Source organism: Ptychodera flava, chromosome 12 (assembly GCF_041260155.1).
Source record: "Ptychodera flava strain L36383 chromosome 12, AS_Pfla_20210202, whole genome shotgun sequence".
Lineage (NCBI taxonomy): Eukaryota > Metazoa > Hemichordata > Enteropneusta > Ptychoderidae > Ptychodera > Ptychodera flava.
The window spans coordinates 11,759,209-11,776,046 of record NC_091939.1 but is presented as its reverse complement, the minus strand read 5'-3'; the positions used below and the strand labels follow the sequence as shown (position 1 = coordinate 11,776,046).

Sequence of the window (16,838 nt, the reverse complement as noted above, 5' to 3'; positions counted from 1 at the left end):
TTGTTTGAGGAAAGTTTGCGCAAAAGTTTGTGTTTGATTTTCGAGGCGCGAATCACCTTAATATGACCAATGTCTGTTATTACTGTTTACAACTGATTTAAATAATCCGGCGTGGAGTTTGTTTGTCAACAGCATAATTGAAATTGAGAAGAAGAAAAAACTTACCTGTCTTACGAAATAAAAGAGATGAAAATATTATCAAATGTTATCGTTATTGTTCATTTGATAGATATTGCTCCAACCTGTTTTGTTTCGTTTTGTAACAGTTTTCTCTTTGGTTTATTAACTTCAGAGGAACTAACCAAGGTAAACAATTACTTTTGTAGACAGTAAACGTTGTCTTTGGTATTTTGAAATACTGTGGCATGCAAAAATGCGATGGCCGAGTACAAATTTAATCGAATAGGTGCATTTTGTACGTGGAATGTGGAAACGCTGCAGAAATACTCACAAAATTTGGCATCAATGACTGTAATTTCCAGGTCAACACTTCACAATGATATACGAATGTACTGAACACTTAGCACAAGCTGAGAGGTGAACTTGATATCCTGGGGAGGTCTGGATGATTTTCGGGGAAAAAAGATTCCCAGCAAATGCCAATGAAAAAAATCAGCCAGAGAAGGCTTGATGACAAAATAGGAGGGAAAGTGGAAAACAATGGATCAGGTAAAAAAAATTATGCTACCTCATCAATCTTCCAGACCCGACCAGGATATCAAATGGTCCACCCCTACAGCTACTGTCTCCTGTATTCGTATGATTGACCCCACTACCAAATCAAAGGTAGCTGCGTAATCTTGTTTGCACCGTCAAGGGTTAAAGGGATACAGTCGTCGGAACTGCGCCTTTGCAAGTTTCTTGTTTACAAACAATGTTTTCGTGCACGATATCAAGATGCACCTCATCAATTCATAGCTGCAACATTTAAATTATACGATGACAGATAATGACAGACATGTTTTAACTGTCATCAATCACCATTGTGCCTTGCATACATTGTTGCCATGGGTCGTATGGGTCCCATACGACCTTTGAGCGCAGTTCCGACGACTATATCCCTTTAACTTTCTTCGCACGGTTAAAAAAACACTTACCTAAACACTCAGTGGCATATGAAGAGGATTCCCCCGGCAGGTTACATTCAAATTTATCCATCCAATATCTCTTGAACCAAGGGTTCCGTTCATTGTTGTCCGGATTTAGTGAAACGAAGTAATCTTTGAAGTCATCTTTAACATTGTTCTCAGGAATCAAGATAACCGTTCCTGTTAGAGAGAGCACGTTTTCACGAACAAAAATTGTCAATTTTCAACAATGTCATTACACAACCTTATTCTTCAAGATACAACAGAATGAAAGTTTAAAAGAGAACCTCCATTTCTCGTTTTTGAAATGTATTATTTCCTTTACAATCTTTTGGGGGATGCAAATCAGCTCACCCACCAGTCAGGGCTCAAAGGCATCCTACTTTCTACAACATGTACAAATATTTGTTGCCACCTACTTTACAGAAAGCAGTAACGCCCATTGAAAATCTGTAAGTTTTTAAAAAATCTATATGTGGGTGCAAAATATTGACAAATCAATCAGTTTTATAATGCTATCAAATGCGCTTGCCCATGTGCTCTATTGTCTGAGTAACTGGCGCTTCTTGAAGATGTGTACCCCATGATGTTAAAAGGTGAGCATACAATGGTGACGGTAGAAAAAGAAGGAATAGATTAATAAATAGGATACAGCAATGAACATGAACACCATTCCCCATCCCATTCGACAACATATCATAATTAAGAGTGTGTGTTGTCACTTTCAATCCCTGCAGAGAGCAGCAAAACGGCTATGAATGGTTGTTTGGTGGGTTGGTTGGATGGTTGGTGGATTGGTTGGCTGGTTGCTTGCTTGCTTGCTTGCTTACTCGATTCATTGTAGATGGATGAACGAATCAGTGGATGGATGGATGATAATATATGTAAGAGGGACGTTAAGAGAGGAAAGGGGAGGGGCTTCCCCGCCCTCAGGAATATATTTCAAGATGCAGATGTCTAAAGGATTGGTATTCTATCTTGCTGTTCGGCTAAATTAAGTTGAAGGTACAGGTCACTACAGGTCACTTGGGTCAAATTTTAAGTTGATTTATCAAATTTTGTGCAAACATTGTAAAATTTGCATGAACCCGGTATGATTTCTCCACTAACACGATTGGAACTAGTTTGGGATAATTGGATCTTTTAACTGTTCAAATTTATCAAAAGTGTTAGGTGACCTATAGCTAAAAGTTACAACATTACAAATTATCCATAAAAACAAGCGTAATTGCGAAAAATGACAAGGAAATGAATATGAAACAAAATCGAGTTCTGAATATCCAAATTACCGTGAAAATTAGTCAACCTGCAATGTCACCAAAGCTGCAATCCTCCCGTAATAAATCACAACAAACAAACTGTTATAAAGTTTCCAGGAGAAGACGAAATGAAAAGGCTGGCTTACCCGCAGCTTCTGATTCAAAGCCATGTATTAAACTGCTGTGCATACCCCAGCCATCAGATGCGATGATTGAGAAGTTCCCCTGCAACCCGTGCTGATGAAATTTAGCCAGCAACGCTCGACTGTCGGTTCTCGACGTGAACAAGAGGAGGCCTCTGGCATCTGCCCTCGACAGGAGGCCGTTGATCGTCTTATTCATCTCTTCGTTGTCCCTGCTGTCCTTAATGACCAAGGAATTGGCGATGCATATGCCAGCCTTAAGAAGTGACGAAGATAATGAGGAAGACATGTCATTGCCCCCAACATCAATTCAAGGTTTTGAGACCATTAACTCTATCGTAAAATTAATGTGAACCCCCCACCCCCCTGCAGTGTGTAATCAATGTAGTATGTTCATTGAAATGCTTTGTGGCGAACTTTTCCTTTTGGCGCCTTTAATCAAAACACGCAAATGACGCAGATTCCCTGATAGCCTATCATTACGGGATGGCATTACGGGTACTTACCTACTTGCATCAGCGATGAGAGAGAGAGAGAGAGAGAGAGAGAGAGAGAGAGAGAGAGAGAGAGAGAGAGAGAGAGAGAGAGAGAGAGAGAGAGAGAGAAAGAGAGAGAGAGAGGAGAATATTCCTTCAAAATGATTTAACACTATTGTACAAGAAAAAGAATGCCAACGCGTTACCATAAGGGCTTTTGCGAGTATTGCCCCCAAGCATTTTATACGCGCAAATATTTCATTAAAAAAAGCCATTCCTAGGAATCTGCATCAAATTTGAAGTTTTATGAGAAGTGCTTTTGGAGAAAAATTGTGTCTACCAAATACGGAAATAGTGGCTCGAAAATTACTTATACACCATCATTTCATACAAAAAAGCAATCTTTAGGAACCTACTACAGAAGGGTCAGAGTATGACAAGTATACCCCTGAAATAATATAGGAATATTTGCCCTAAAAATTCACATTTGCAAATTTCGTCATCATTTGAATGAACTTTTATTGGTTGTGTCTGGGAATCTGCTTTCAACGGAATGAAAATTAATCCGACAGTTGATTCTGGAGAGTTTATGTCGACCAAAAACTAGAAAATATGCCCTAAAAATATCCATATGCACAATTCATCATCGTTTTAACAAACGTGATTGACGTTATTCTACGGTATTAAAAAGCAAATTCTATAAGCTATCAGACATTCGTCTTCAGAGAACATTCAAGTAGAGCTTTCTGCAAGAACGGACATGCATATATAAATATATAGAAATACAGTACATACATACATACTTAAGACAGACAGACAGACAGACAGATATGCCAAGTGTACTTTATCAATCCCAGTAGCACCCCATTCCATACATATGCAAATCAGCTAAAATCCTGCGAATCTCGTGGATTTCAGCGAAATTGCCTTTCCCGCAGATTGTCAGAAAGAAAACGAAATATCTGCAGATTAACTACGGTGAAAAATGCTGGCATCAAGCGCAAAACGAGTGAGAAAATAGCCATTTTATCTGAATTTTCTTGCAATATTTCCATTCATGCGACGCAAAAAGAGACGTAATCGCACCCTTACCTCCACAGCATAGCGTTTCAGCGCTTCTACTCCCGCGGAGCCATATGCCCCTTCAGAGTTGACCGTCTGTACGTACTTCCAGCCCAAATATTGGGCTACTTGTATCATCGCTTTCGCTTGGTACAAATCCGAAGGAGCGGTGCGGAAGAAGTTGGGAAACATCTCTCTGTCGCTTAGCAACGGGCTGGTGGCACTGTAAGCAACCTGCGGCACCATGGTGATACGCGTAATTTCGTTCATATCCATGGACAGAGAGCTGCTGGACGCGCCCATCGTACCCATGATGTACGACTGATGCCCATCCAGTGATGTCAGGACGCCGGCACCCCCTCTGCTGTAATCAGCCGACCCAAGGAAAGACAGCATCTCTTCCTTTACTCGTTGAGAACGCAAGCAACTATCCATACCGACTGCTCCGAGTGATAGGTTGGGCAACACATCATCCCGTCTGTTCACCCGATCCACGGCAAACAGCATCGCTTCTAGCCTCGCCACAGCCGATTCGTCCAGTTTGCCGCATTCCTCGTGAGAACCACCGTGTTCATGGATGCCGAACATCCCCCCTATGAGGATATCCCCTTGCACGTGTGAACGACTTCCCGAACCACCCGAACCCGACCCCGAACCCGAGCCCTTGAAGCAGTTTTCGTCGCGACACGGGTTCCTGCATCTTGACGGAACCTCCGAACCGTGCTTCAGAACGCCATTCGGCCACAATTTGAGAGTGTCGACGTCGAAATCACCAAACGTTGTTGTGTCTCCGACCTGAGTGAATAATGATAAGATACGCAACACCTTTAAAACTTCAACAAATTCAATACCGATACGATATTGTTACAATACATCATGTATACATCCACTGCCATTTTAACAATCGTATTTTAATCCGTAGACAGAAATATTTTTTTTTTTCAAAATAATAATTTTCCATATTGCACAATGGATTATGTTCATTAGGCCAACATTTTTACACTTCAAAAATATTTTAGGAATCAGAAGGAAATCCGTTAAACCCCCCCAAAAAAAACAAACCCAAAAAAAAACAAAACAAAAACAAAAAAAACAAACAACAAAAAACAAAAACCCAAACTTAATCAGCCATGCTTGAACTAAGTCTAAACTTTCCCGGCCGCTTTTAAAAACAGAGGCAAAAGTTGAACGAGAAAAATGTGATCGTCAGGATTGATATGTCAGAAACAAAGCTGAATACCTTTAGTAATTCTATGTCCCCTCCTTCCCTTCGGAAGTTTATAATGTCCAACACAGGGTTGATGAGAGACCCGTCTTCATCAAACTTTACTCGCACTGCACCGTAACCTATGAAGTCAACCTCCATCATGTAGTCGCTCAGCTCCGTCGCCGAGACGTTTGTGAGTTCTGGACAGAAAAACGGCGTACCGCATATCCTTGCGTGGGCAATCTTGACCGCTTCCACGATCGCCCTGACAGAGTTCATCACCTGCACCAAGCCTGGAATCGTCTCCGTCAGGACCTGATCGTTGATGTCGCCCTGGTTGCACGACCTACCGTAAGTATCGCTACCCGGCAGGTCGCACTGGTACTTTGTCTGCCAGTAGTCGGCAATCCACGGATCGGCGATTTCGTCAAAGTCCCCCGGGTCGAGATTTCGGAAGTACGTCAGGAAATCAGCGACGCCCGGATTGGGCACCGCCACGCCGACAGCGCCTCGGGTTACTTGGAAATGGTCATTGAGTACTTTCTCATGGTAGTCAATATTGGGAATCATCCACATCAACTCTTTGGCAAGAACCTCAGGTGAGTTTTCCACTGCTGTGAAGAACAGGTCCATATCGTCTAGGAAAAGTACCACTCCTTAAAGACAACAAAAAGATCATCATATCAGCCGTTTTCAAATGTGACGTCAACGATAATGAGCATACATGACTGAGATGCATCTAGGTGTAAAACTTTAAAACATGTATTCATTACATACACACATTGCATACACATCCATTAATCCACCCATTCATAAATACGTACATACAGACAGGCAGGCAGGCAGACAGACAGACACACTATGAACAGTGTTACGTGCAGAGAAAACGAACAAAAGGGTGAACTCAGCAGTTAACGTTTAAACAAAATTTATTACGAAAAAAACTAATTGCTAAGTCAGGGATAGAGTACAAGCTTTAAAAGTGTACAGACTACTTATCTCAGCTGGGACGGCAAAGCTCCAGTCTCAGAGTTGTAACAGTCAGTTGAATGAATGAACAGTCCTTGCAGGCTTGCAGCTGCACAAAGTCCACAGTATAAATCCAGCGTTGACAGTGAAGGTCTTGAAAAGTCTTGAGAATGACTACTGCTGGAGTTTATAGTAACACACAAGAGACACGATCCCAAAAGTCTGACTGGAAGCTGAGCACGTCCCTTTTATAAAGGCATATAAGAACAATCTAGAACTTTTATTGACATGCTAATTACTGTTCTAAAATTATCTCTCTTACACAACTAATCAACTTTCCAGAACATTCCAAACATGACTAATTGAATTCAAGGTTGTTAGGTCATCAAGGGCAGTGACCTTGGAATGTTCTAGACTAATTGAACTCAGGTCATGATGAGTGTGGGGGAAATGACCTACATAACACACCCCCTCTTCAAAAAGAAAATTTTTCAATGAAAAATCTTTCTTTTACAAATGTATCTTAAAAGTGTGAACAACAATAAGTTCTAAATACGAGAGAGACAGTCTGCAATTAAATTGTCTCTGCCTTGATATGTCTAATATCAAGATTAAACTCCTGTAACATTAAACTCCATCTTAGCAATCTCTGATTTTTGCCTTTAAATTTCTGCAGAAAAACAAGAGGGTTGTGATCAATATAAACCACTATTGGCTGATTGAAGAAGTAACATAAACTTCAAAATGCTGTAAAGCTAATATCAAAGATAAACACTCTTTTTCAATTGTAGAGTAGTTTCTCTGGGATTTGTTAAATTTGCGTGAAAAATAGCAAACAGGATGATCTACCCCATGACTATCCTCTTGCAATAAAACAGCACCAGCAGCCGTATCACTAGCATCTACAGCTAATTTGAATGGCAAAGTGAAATCTGGTGCAGACAACACTGGGGCACTTTGCAGTATGGCTTTAAGTGTATCAATGCCTGTTGGCATTGCTCTGACCAAACAAACTTTACTTTCTTTTTAAGTAAGTTAGTCAAAGGCTCAGTAATTGTGGAGAAATTTGGACAGAATTTTCTGTAGTAACCAGCCATACCGAGAAAGCGCATCAGTTGTCGTTTGCAGTTTGGTATGGGAAAACTTGAAATGGCACTGATTTTGGCATCAACAGGTTTTACCTCACCCTGTCCTACAGTATGTCCGAGGTAAGTTACCCTCGCCCAACCAAACTCAGATTTGGCAAGGTTGACAGTCAACATTGCTTTGCTCAGTCTCTCAAAGAACTTCCGCATGAGCTTGATGTGTTCTCCCAGGTGTCACTATACAGGACGACGTCGTCAACGTAAGCTGCACATCCGTCTAGCCCGGATATGACGTCGTTGATCATCCGTTGGAACGTTGCCGGAGAGTTCTTCATTCCGAATGGCATCACCTTGTACTGGAACAATCCGTCTGGTGTAACAAAAGCGGATATTTCACGAGCACGATCCGTCAGAGGGACTTGCCAAAATCCCTTCAGTAGGTCAAATTTCGTCACATACTTGGCTTTTCCCACTCGGTCGATGCAGTCATCAATCCTCGGGATTGGGAAAGTGTCTGTCTTTGTTAAAGTGTTGACCTTCCTAAAGTCCGTGCACATACGATAACTGTGATCTGATTTGGGAACAAGTATGCACGGCGAACTCCAGTTACTTTTACTGGGTTCAATAAAGTCATTGTCCAGCAGGTATTTGACTTCTTCCTGGAGATATTTTGCTTTTGTTGGATTCAGTCTGTATGGATGTTGTTTTACAGGCTTACTGTCCCCAACATCAACGTCGTGATAGATGACGTTTGTCCTCGTTGGAACATCTTGAAACAGGTGTTTATATTCGTGGAGCAGTTCTTTCACCTGTTGTTGTTGTTCTGGCTGGAGGTGTGCCAACTTTGTAGACTCCAGCTTCTCCAGGATTTCTGAGTTCTGAAGCTTGACCGAGCCCAGCTTTGAGTTTAGAGTATTTTCACTCAAGTCAGTTTCAGTATCACTATCTTCATAATGGCCAGAACTGACGGTACTGACAGGCTGAGTTATAGTAGGATTATCCCTATCCAAATATGGCTTAAGCATATTTATGTGACATAGCTGCTTTTGTTTTCGCCTGTCAGGTGTTATTATGATGTAATTTAAATCACTCAATTTCTTATCGATTAGATATGGCCCAAAGTAACGAGCATGGAGTGGTTTGCCAGGAATTGGAAGTAGAACAAGAACTTTTTGACCTGGTTCAAACTTCCGTTTTGAGGTGTTTTATCGTATTTGGTTTTCATTGACTGCTGAGATGACTCAAGATTTTCTCTGGCTAATTCACATGCTTTAGAGAGTTTCGTACGAAAATCTGAGACATATTGCAAATAATTCAGACAATCATCATCGTCTGATAGGAATTTCTCTTTAACGAGCTTAAGTGGGCCACGGACTGTATGTCCAAATACAAGCTCAAATGGGCTAAAACCAAGAGACTCCTGAATTGACTCTCTAACAGCAAAGAGCAAAAAATGAATTCCTTCATCCCACTGTTTCTCTGTGTCAAAACAGTAGGTCCTAATCATGTTTTTCAAAGTTTGATGAAATCGCTCAAGAGCACCCTGACTTTCTGGATGGTAGGCGGATGACCTATACTGTTTAATGCCTAGCTGATCCATTACTTGTTGAAAAATACCAGACATAAAGTTGGAGCCTTGATCGGATTGGACACATTTAGGGAGGCCAAATAAAGTGAAAAATTTGACTAAAGCTCTCACTATAGTCTTTGTCTTTATGTTTCTCAGTGGTATGGCTTCTGGGAACCGAGTTGATGTACACATAATTGTCAACATGTACTCATTTCCTGATCTTGTTTTGGTAGGGGCCCAACACAGTCTATTAGAATCCTACTAAATGGTTCTTGAAATGCAGGAATTGGCTGTAAAGGGGCCTTTGGAATGGTCTGATTTGGCTTTCCTACCATTTGACATGTGTGACAAGTTTTACAGAAATGTGCTACATCCTGCCTGAGATTAGGCCAATAAAAGTGACTGAGAATTTTATGATAAGTTTTCCTGACTCCTAAGTGACCAGCCCAGGGAGTTTCATGGCCAGGCGCAATATTTCAGCACGGTAGGGCTTTGGAACCACAATTTGATGTTTTATAGCCCAATCGTCATCAACCGAAACATCTGGAGGTCTCCATTTACGCATGAGAATACCAGATTTTGTATAATAGGAAACAGAGCTATCTGAAGTTTTACCTTCATCATCTACCCTGTCAAACAAAGACAAAATATCTGGGTCTTTGTGTTGTTCTGCAATGAGATTTGATCTAGAAAATGTCTGACTTTGGTCAGCAGAAGTTTTACTGGAAGTTTCAAATCCACGAGGATAACGGAATGATCCGTGTCAAACACCTGACTGAGAAGGTGTCTTTTAAGTCAACATCTGTGACATTATTTTTGAGAGTATTTTGATTCTCGGAAGTTTTCTTTGACATGGCTCGAGTAATGGCACATGAAGGAAATAAATCGGGTATCTCTTGTTCAATTGGCTCTGGATCCTGATCTAAACTAGGATTATCAGTCACAAGTGGATTAGTAATGACCTTGTCCCCAGCAAGGTCGTTTCCAAGAAGAAGGTGAATCCCTTCAAAAGGCAAAAAAGGCCTAATACCTAAAGCCACAGGTCCAGAAACAAAGTCCGAAGACAAATAGACATTATGGAGAGGAACAGGAATGTAGTCATTACAATCTACCCCCTTAATAAGAACTTTAGAACCTGAAAATGACTTTTCAGAAAACGGCAGGGTATCTGCCAACAAAAGAGACTGGGAAGCCCGGTATCTCTTAAAATTTTGACAGGGGTAGCGGAAGAGAAATCACTAGAAAGTGATATAAAACCATTATGAATAAATGGCTCGAAAATACCCATATGCTATCTTGAGAAGAATTGACCTTGACCTCATTAATTGGGGATGAGAGGGGTTTAACCTCAGAAAATGTGTTGCACACATTATTAGACTCTAATTGAGTTGATGAAGAAATAAAGCCGGTTGGCTTAGATCCACTTTGACCACTTTGACCTTCACGTTTTCTTTTCAATTTGAAACACTCTGACATTAAATGGCCGTCTTTCTTACAATAATTACAAGAAAGTGTACCAAACTGTTTGTCAGAAGGAGATTGAGACTTGGGATCTGATGATGTGGGAGTGTTACTTGAACTCTGTGAACTGTTGTCATTTGATTTTCTACTGTCCTTTGAAAAATTCTTGGATGAAAAGGAGGAGTTAAATTTACCTGCATTGTTTCTGTATGAAAAGGACTGGGATGGTTTGCTGAGAATGAAGATTTGTGGGTCAATGAATAATCATCGGCCAAACGTGCAGCAACCTCCAATGTATCTGCCTTTTGTTCATTGATAAACGTCTTGATGTCACTCCGAATGCACCTCTTAATTCTTCAATCAAAACAAGCTGTCGTAATTTGTCATAATTCTGACTGACCTTTTCAGAAGAACACCAGCGATCAAACAGTTGTTCTTTTGTTCGAGCAAATTCAACATAAGTTTGATCCTTCACCTTCTCACAATCCCTAAATTTCTGACGGTAAGCTTCAGGCACCAACTCATAGCCCTTGAGAATTAATTCCTTCACAGAATCATAATCTGAAGCCTGCTCTACTGACAACTGAATGTAAATTTCTCTGGCTTTACCCACCAAAGCACTCTGCAAAAGCATAGACCAGGACTCCTTAGGCCAATTCAGACTCTGAGCAATTTTCTCAAAATGAAGGAAATATTTATCAACATCCTTTTCTTGGAAAGGGGGAACTAACCTGAAATGCTTAGTGATGTCAAACTTGTCTGAAGGGAAGAATTTTCCTGATTGTCCAAGCTCTAAACGTCTCATTTCTAACTGTAGTCGATGTTCTTCCAATTCTCTCTCCTTTTCTCTCTGTCTTTCTTCCATTTGTAATTCTTTGTCTTTCATTTGTAATTCTTTGTCTTTCATTTGTAATTTTTCCTGCCTTTCCCTTTCTTCCATTTGCAATTTTTCCTTTTCTAATTCCAATTTCTTAAGCTCCAAATCTGCCTGTATTTCTAATTCTAATTTTTTGAGTTCGAAGGAAGACTCAGGCTCATAATCTTTTAAGGCAGACTCCTCAAAATGGCCAGAATTAACTAAATGTTTTGCAATCTTGAACTGAATTTCTCGCTTGCGCATAGATCTTTTGACATCTACTTTAAGGAAATTTGCCAGTGCTATGAGGTTGTCTTTTCTGAGGGAATTAAATGTGTCCTGATCAAGGTCATCCATAAATTCGTCTGGCTTGAATTCCGCCATGATTGAATTTCGCTGAGTTCACAGTATACAGTAGTTTTGAAAAGGCTGTCAAAATGTTGTCAAACGGCTCAAAATATTCGTATCCCGGACAAGCCCCCAATTTGTTACGTGCAGAGAAAACGAACAAAAGGTGAACTCAGCAGTTAACGTTTAAACAAAATTTATTACGAAAAAAAACTAATTGCTAAGTCAGGGATAGAGTACAAGCTTAAAAGTGTACAGACTACTTATCTCAGCTGGGACGGCAAAGCTCCAGTCTCAGAGTTGTAACAGTCAGTTGAATGAATGAACAGTCCTTGCAGGCTTGCAGCTGCACAAAGTCCACAGTATAAATCCAGCGTTGACAGTGAAGGTCTTGAAAAGTCTTGAGAATGACTACTGCTGGAGTTTATAGTAACACACAAGAGACACGATCCCAAAAGTCTGACTGGAAGCTGAGCACGTCCCTTTTATAAAGGCATATAAGAACAATCTAGAACTTTTATTGACATGCTAATTACTGTTCTAAAATTATCTCTCTTACACAACTAATCACTTTCCAGAACATTCCAAACATGACTAATTGAATTCAAGGTTGTTAGGTCATCAAGGGCAGTGACCTTGGGAATGTTCTAGACTAATTGAACTCAGGTCATGATGAGTGTGGGGGAAATGACCTACATAACACTATGAACAGTAATGAACAAGAGATGGACACACAATAAGAGGATCAGGGGGAAAGACCCGGGCGACATTGCACTTTACCACGTTTGAGCGAATTTAAACCCCTGCTCTTTTGATGCCTACCACCTCCAACGGAAACTGAAGCCCCGCTGAGGACAAAATGATAGTACTTACCTTTTGCATCGGGCTTACTGATCAATTCTCTGACCACCTCTTCGTGAGAGGCGATGTCAGACTCGTTCGCTGTGATGAGCCTGGAGACAGCGATGCAGATTTCGTGTCTGATGGCCAGTTCGCTGAACAGCATCGCAAAGCTCCATTGTGGTTCGGAGTAAACAATTGAAATGTAACGCCACTTTAATTTCTTCAATATGTCTATCATAGTCTGAAAAATAAAGTCACACAAACAGACAGTTAAAATATTGTACAATATATATACACTATTTACATGTTCTTTCTTTCTCTTACAGTGTCACTTACATGTATATATATATACACACAAACACACGCAGTGTGTTACACATACTTTTAAGCGAGAAAGTGAGTACATACATACATACATACATACATACATACATACATACATACATACATACATACATACATACATACGTACATACATCATACATACATACATACATACATACATACATACATACATACATACATACATACATACATACATACATACATACATACATTTTTCACTATGTCATATATCAACTGAAATGAGGACTAATTGTTGATGAAAATTAAAGGCAACATTTGCATATCCTGAAATGACAAGAGTAGAAGGCAAATATTAGGATCATTATCACGTACCTCGGCAAAAAATCTGTGTGAGGGCTCCGCTTTGAACCGAGTGGGTCTGCTCATCCATCGGTAATTTTCGCCGTCTCTGAATATGGCGTTGTTCAGATTTATATTGTGCCTGATGATTTGCCCTGGATAATCAGACGACCGATTTTGAGTTCGTTTGTCAGTTTATATCATAAAATGGTGTAACGCCTACATTTGCCGGTAATCATGTCTTTGTAAGTGTATTTCAGAAAAAGAAGAAGAACATTTGGAGCGGCCGTGAATGCAACAAACATGGGAATACCTTTTACTTTGGTGGGTAAGGCATTTTCTAGTATAATATCCATCCCCCGTCTTTAAAGTATGCATTTTCTTTTTTCTACTCTCGAAATTACGACGAACAATTAAGCACCTAACTTGTCAAAACAGAACGACTGTATGTGTGCGATGTCCAATATTATTAGTGTTGACGATCGGAGTAACTTCTCAAACAACACAATATCGACAAAATCTCGGTCAAAAGTAAAGTCTGTCTCTTTAAAGGTATACAGTCACCTGTAATCTCAATATGTCCATATATGGTCTGAGGGGCGTTCCTTGGTATTCAAAATGCCCATGCGAGGGCGCTGTTTTTAAAAAGCGGACACCCGCTTGAAATCTGTGACTGGTTAGATTTTCTCTTTCCATGGTAACAGTGGCAAAATTGGAACAGGTGACAGTATACCTGTAAGTTTAATTCAGACTTTAAAACAATGAGACAAATGATAAGTTGATCTAAAGATATCATTTAAAAGTCTAGAACACAAATGAAGATTTTATGTGAACTAGCAGTCAACACTGTTTAAAGCTCCATTCGCCGTAACTTTTTACTTTTCTTGTCTGACCTTAGACAACTTTTAAAGTGTGGAAGTCGTCGCCGATCTAACAATGCAGTGTGGCACACGCACATTACATCAAATGTCTTTGCATTCTAATTATTATCTGAAGTCATGAAATTGTACCGCTGTCAGCTCGATTGACAAAAAGTATGAAATACGAGAAAAAAAAGTCACCTTGCAAAGGCAATTAATGCAGTTTGCTGAATATCTGTCAAGCTACTTAGATATGCCTGTAGAGAATAATACCTATCAAATACAGACACTTACAAATGCAAACTGATGCATGGGACGAACTCATGAGACTCTTTCAACATGCGCATATTGTGCCGCACATCCTTACCATATAGGGAACTGACCTTCAGATGTTTAGAGAGGGTGATCGGAATTGCATATTTTTTGCAGCGTTTGCAAACATTCCTCCAAAACAATTTCTGTTTCCCGTTATACGAATATTTGCTTAAAACGTAGTCAATTATTTTTTTTTCAGAATTTCTGCTCTTCAGATTTTTCAATTTACGATAACCAATCCAAAGATCTGACGACTGGCTCATTTCTTACCTGGTCTGAGGAGGTCAGCTGAGCACATCTCGCCGGTCACGTCAAGGTTGTTGAACGTCTCACTGAGGTAATCCACATTCCGTTGCCAAGCAACGAACGGCAGGAAACAAGAGTCACGTGCTTCCAGTCCTGGAAGGAAGTTGTACAGCGGGAAAGGGAATCAATAAATTCCTAGCATGAAACAGCGGAAGAGATTTCCCGCATTATTTAACTCACGTCTGTTTGATGCAATGGTGAATGCAGATATGCGGAAGTAAATATATTCACACGGTTGCAGAGTGTGATTTCATCTCTCGGGTTTCATCAAAAAAAAGCAAACAGAAAAGTAACACACGAGAAAATGTCAGAGACTTGTAAACAGCCGTGCATTGAATGGCCGTAACAAGTCTGAAACGTGTTTTTAAAAAATTGTCCTGGTTACCCAGACTGCATTTGGGGGTTCTCATCCGGCCGCCCCCGCACATGAGAGCCCAGAGTGCAGTCTGGGTAACCGAGATTAGAAAAGTGTTGGTCTCCTGCACTATAGGAAATTGGAGTATCAAGATCCTCAAATTGGAGTATCAAGATCCTCCTCTTTCATTGGTCAATTCTGTACCACGTGATTGTTTTACCATGAAGGTACAGCAACGGGTCTCCGGTTCACGTTAGAACCGCAAACTTCCACTCCCCTCTCGAAAACAACACCGAAAACGGAGTTCGTTAGACTTTCTTCCGAAAATAAGTTTGTAACAGAAGAAAACTATGTCCACTATATAATTAGCCTCCTGCCTGCCTACCTAAGTATCTACCTACCTACCTACCTACTAACCCACCTACCTACCGAACTACCTACGATAAACTTGCACAGAGAAGTCATTGCGCATCTCAATATCATTTCACCGTAACCAAAGGCCTGGTTTGTATATGTGATACAAAATTAAGCGTGTTTCCGCTAACCTTATACCGACTGTGTTAAACGCTCCCCGACTCCAAACTTCTTGATAGAACACTTCCTTTAAAATAAATGTAAAAAGTTCCCGACCAATCTATCCTATGCCCTTTAGGCATGTTAACGGAAACACGTTTTTGGGACCATGGGTAGGCATAGTATTATGAAAGCCATATAGGTTGAGACGCTCATAGGGTGCGGCTTACATCCCAAAACTTTGAATCCGATTTTTCTTTTCGCCCCACCCTTTGATAAACATGGGCGCCTCCACTCTAATTTACACTTACCTATACTAACACCCGGTATGGTGTTGGCGGTATTCAGCTGACGTACAGCGTACATGGCGGCTTCCAATCGTTGGATGGACTCGACGGACGGTACGGTCGAAGGGTCACAGCCCATTCCATTTGAACTGCCTCCATAGAACGGGAACTCCAGGCCAAGTACGACCTCGCCAGGAATCTGACCAACTTTGGGATATGAACAGTTTACCTGGCAATTCACAGTTGCTAGGCAACTGCAGACAAGGACGATAAGGATTGGCCACCGTCTCATGGTGGAATTTATTTTACCTGTAAGATACATCATATGAAATCTGGAGTTAATACTTAGGTTAAAAAAAGTTACAATCTTTGTCAACAGAGATAAGATTTTCAAATCACGCCATATTGTGAGTTAAAGCTCAATTAGCGGCAGTGTTTACAGTAATTCCTTTATCAGTACATTTTCCTATGTGTAAATTACAGTATCTTGTTCTACTCCTAAAATCGTCATGTTGTAAGAGTAATAAGAGTTACGTCAAGACAAAGGAGACGCACGAAAGAACACTTCCAAACCAAATCCACAATCGTTTATTCAAAACTTCTGCTCACATACACGTTGCAAGTCGAAACGTTACCTTGCGCAGTATATGCGGTGTACAATATGCCATATGCGAGTATTTATCATGATAACGATTCATTTGATTTGCCCCGTTACGCCACACTCACCGGTGTACTTTGCATAAATGAACAGCATCTATGCCCAACTCTATAAAGCTAAAAATATACCTGTTCGGCTTTAGCACAGAAGTGAATTAATACCGCGACTACCCCCATTGCTTCACGATCATCTGAATATGTGACAAAAGGAAAATACGGAGAACGAGCTGAACTTATGTCCCTGAAATAATATCACAAGTCAAAACGAGGAGCCGTCGCTTTCTTCGTCTCATGAATGCGATAAGCATACACCTGGTAACGTTGCTTTGAAAAGTTCACAATATGGACTCGCTGAACCCGTAATTCACACTGTACGGTCCTTGATGTGCTATCATTCGTTGATATAGATAGCCCATCGAATGAATAGATAATATTTTACTTACAAAGCGCTTTCCGCGGGAGCAGATCGATTTCATCAACGCGGAACTCTTTGTCGGTTATGACTTCATATCTTGCCAGGGAAACATTCACAT

The 16,838-nt window shown here is 40.5% G+C and overlaps 1 protein-coding gene across 1 annotated transcript in view; it reads right to left on the bottom strand.

Moving 5' to 3' along the window:
- The window catches only part of LOC139145008 (uncharacterized), a 43,852-nt gene that overhangs the window by 11,431 nt on the left and 15,583 nt on the right, over window positions 1-16,838 (bottom strand). Inside the window, exons 2-9 of the mRNA XM_070715895.1 lie at window positions 15,673-15,957; window positions 14,458-14,586; window positions 13,046-13,167; window positions 12,398-12,608; window positions 5,269-5,891; window positions 4,059-4,823; window positions 2,494-2,746; window positions 1,098-1,268 (exon numbers count right to left, since the gene is read on the bottom strand). Of these exons, the coding sequence (XP_070571996.1) occupies window positions 1,098-1,268; window positions 2,494-2,746; window positions 4,059-4,823; window positions 5,269-5,891; window positions 12,398-12,608; window positions 13,046-13,167; window positions 14,458-14,586; window positions 15,673-15,940 (2,542 nt within the window). The 5' untranslated portion in view covers window positions 15,941-15,957. The remainder of the gene's footprint in view (window positions 1-1,097; window positions 1,269-2,493; window positions 2,747-4,058; window positions 4,824-5,268; window positions 5,892-12,397; window positions 12,609-13,045; window positions 13,168-14,457; window positions 14,587-15,672; window positions 15,958-16,838) is intronic.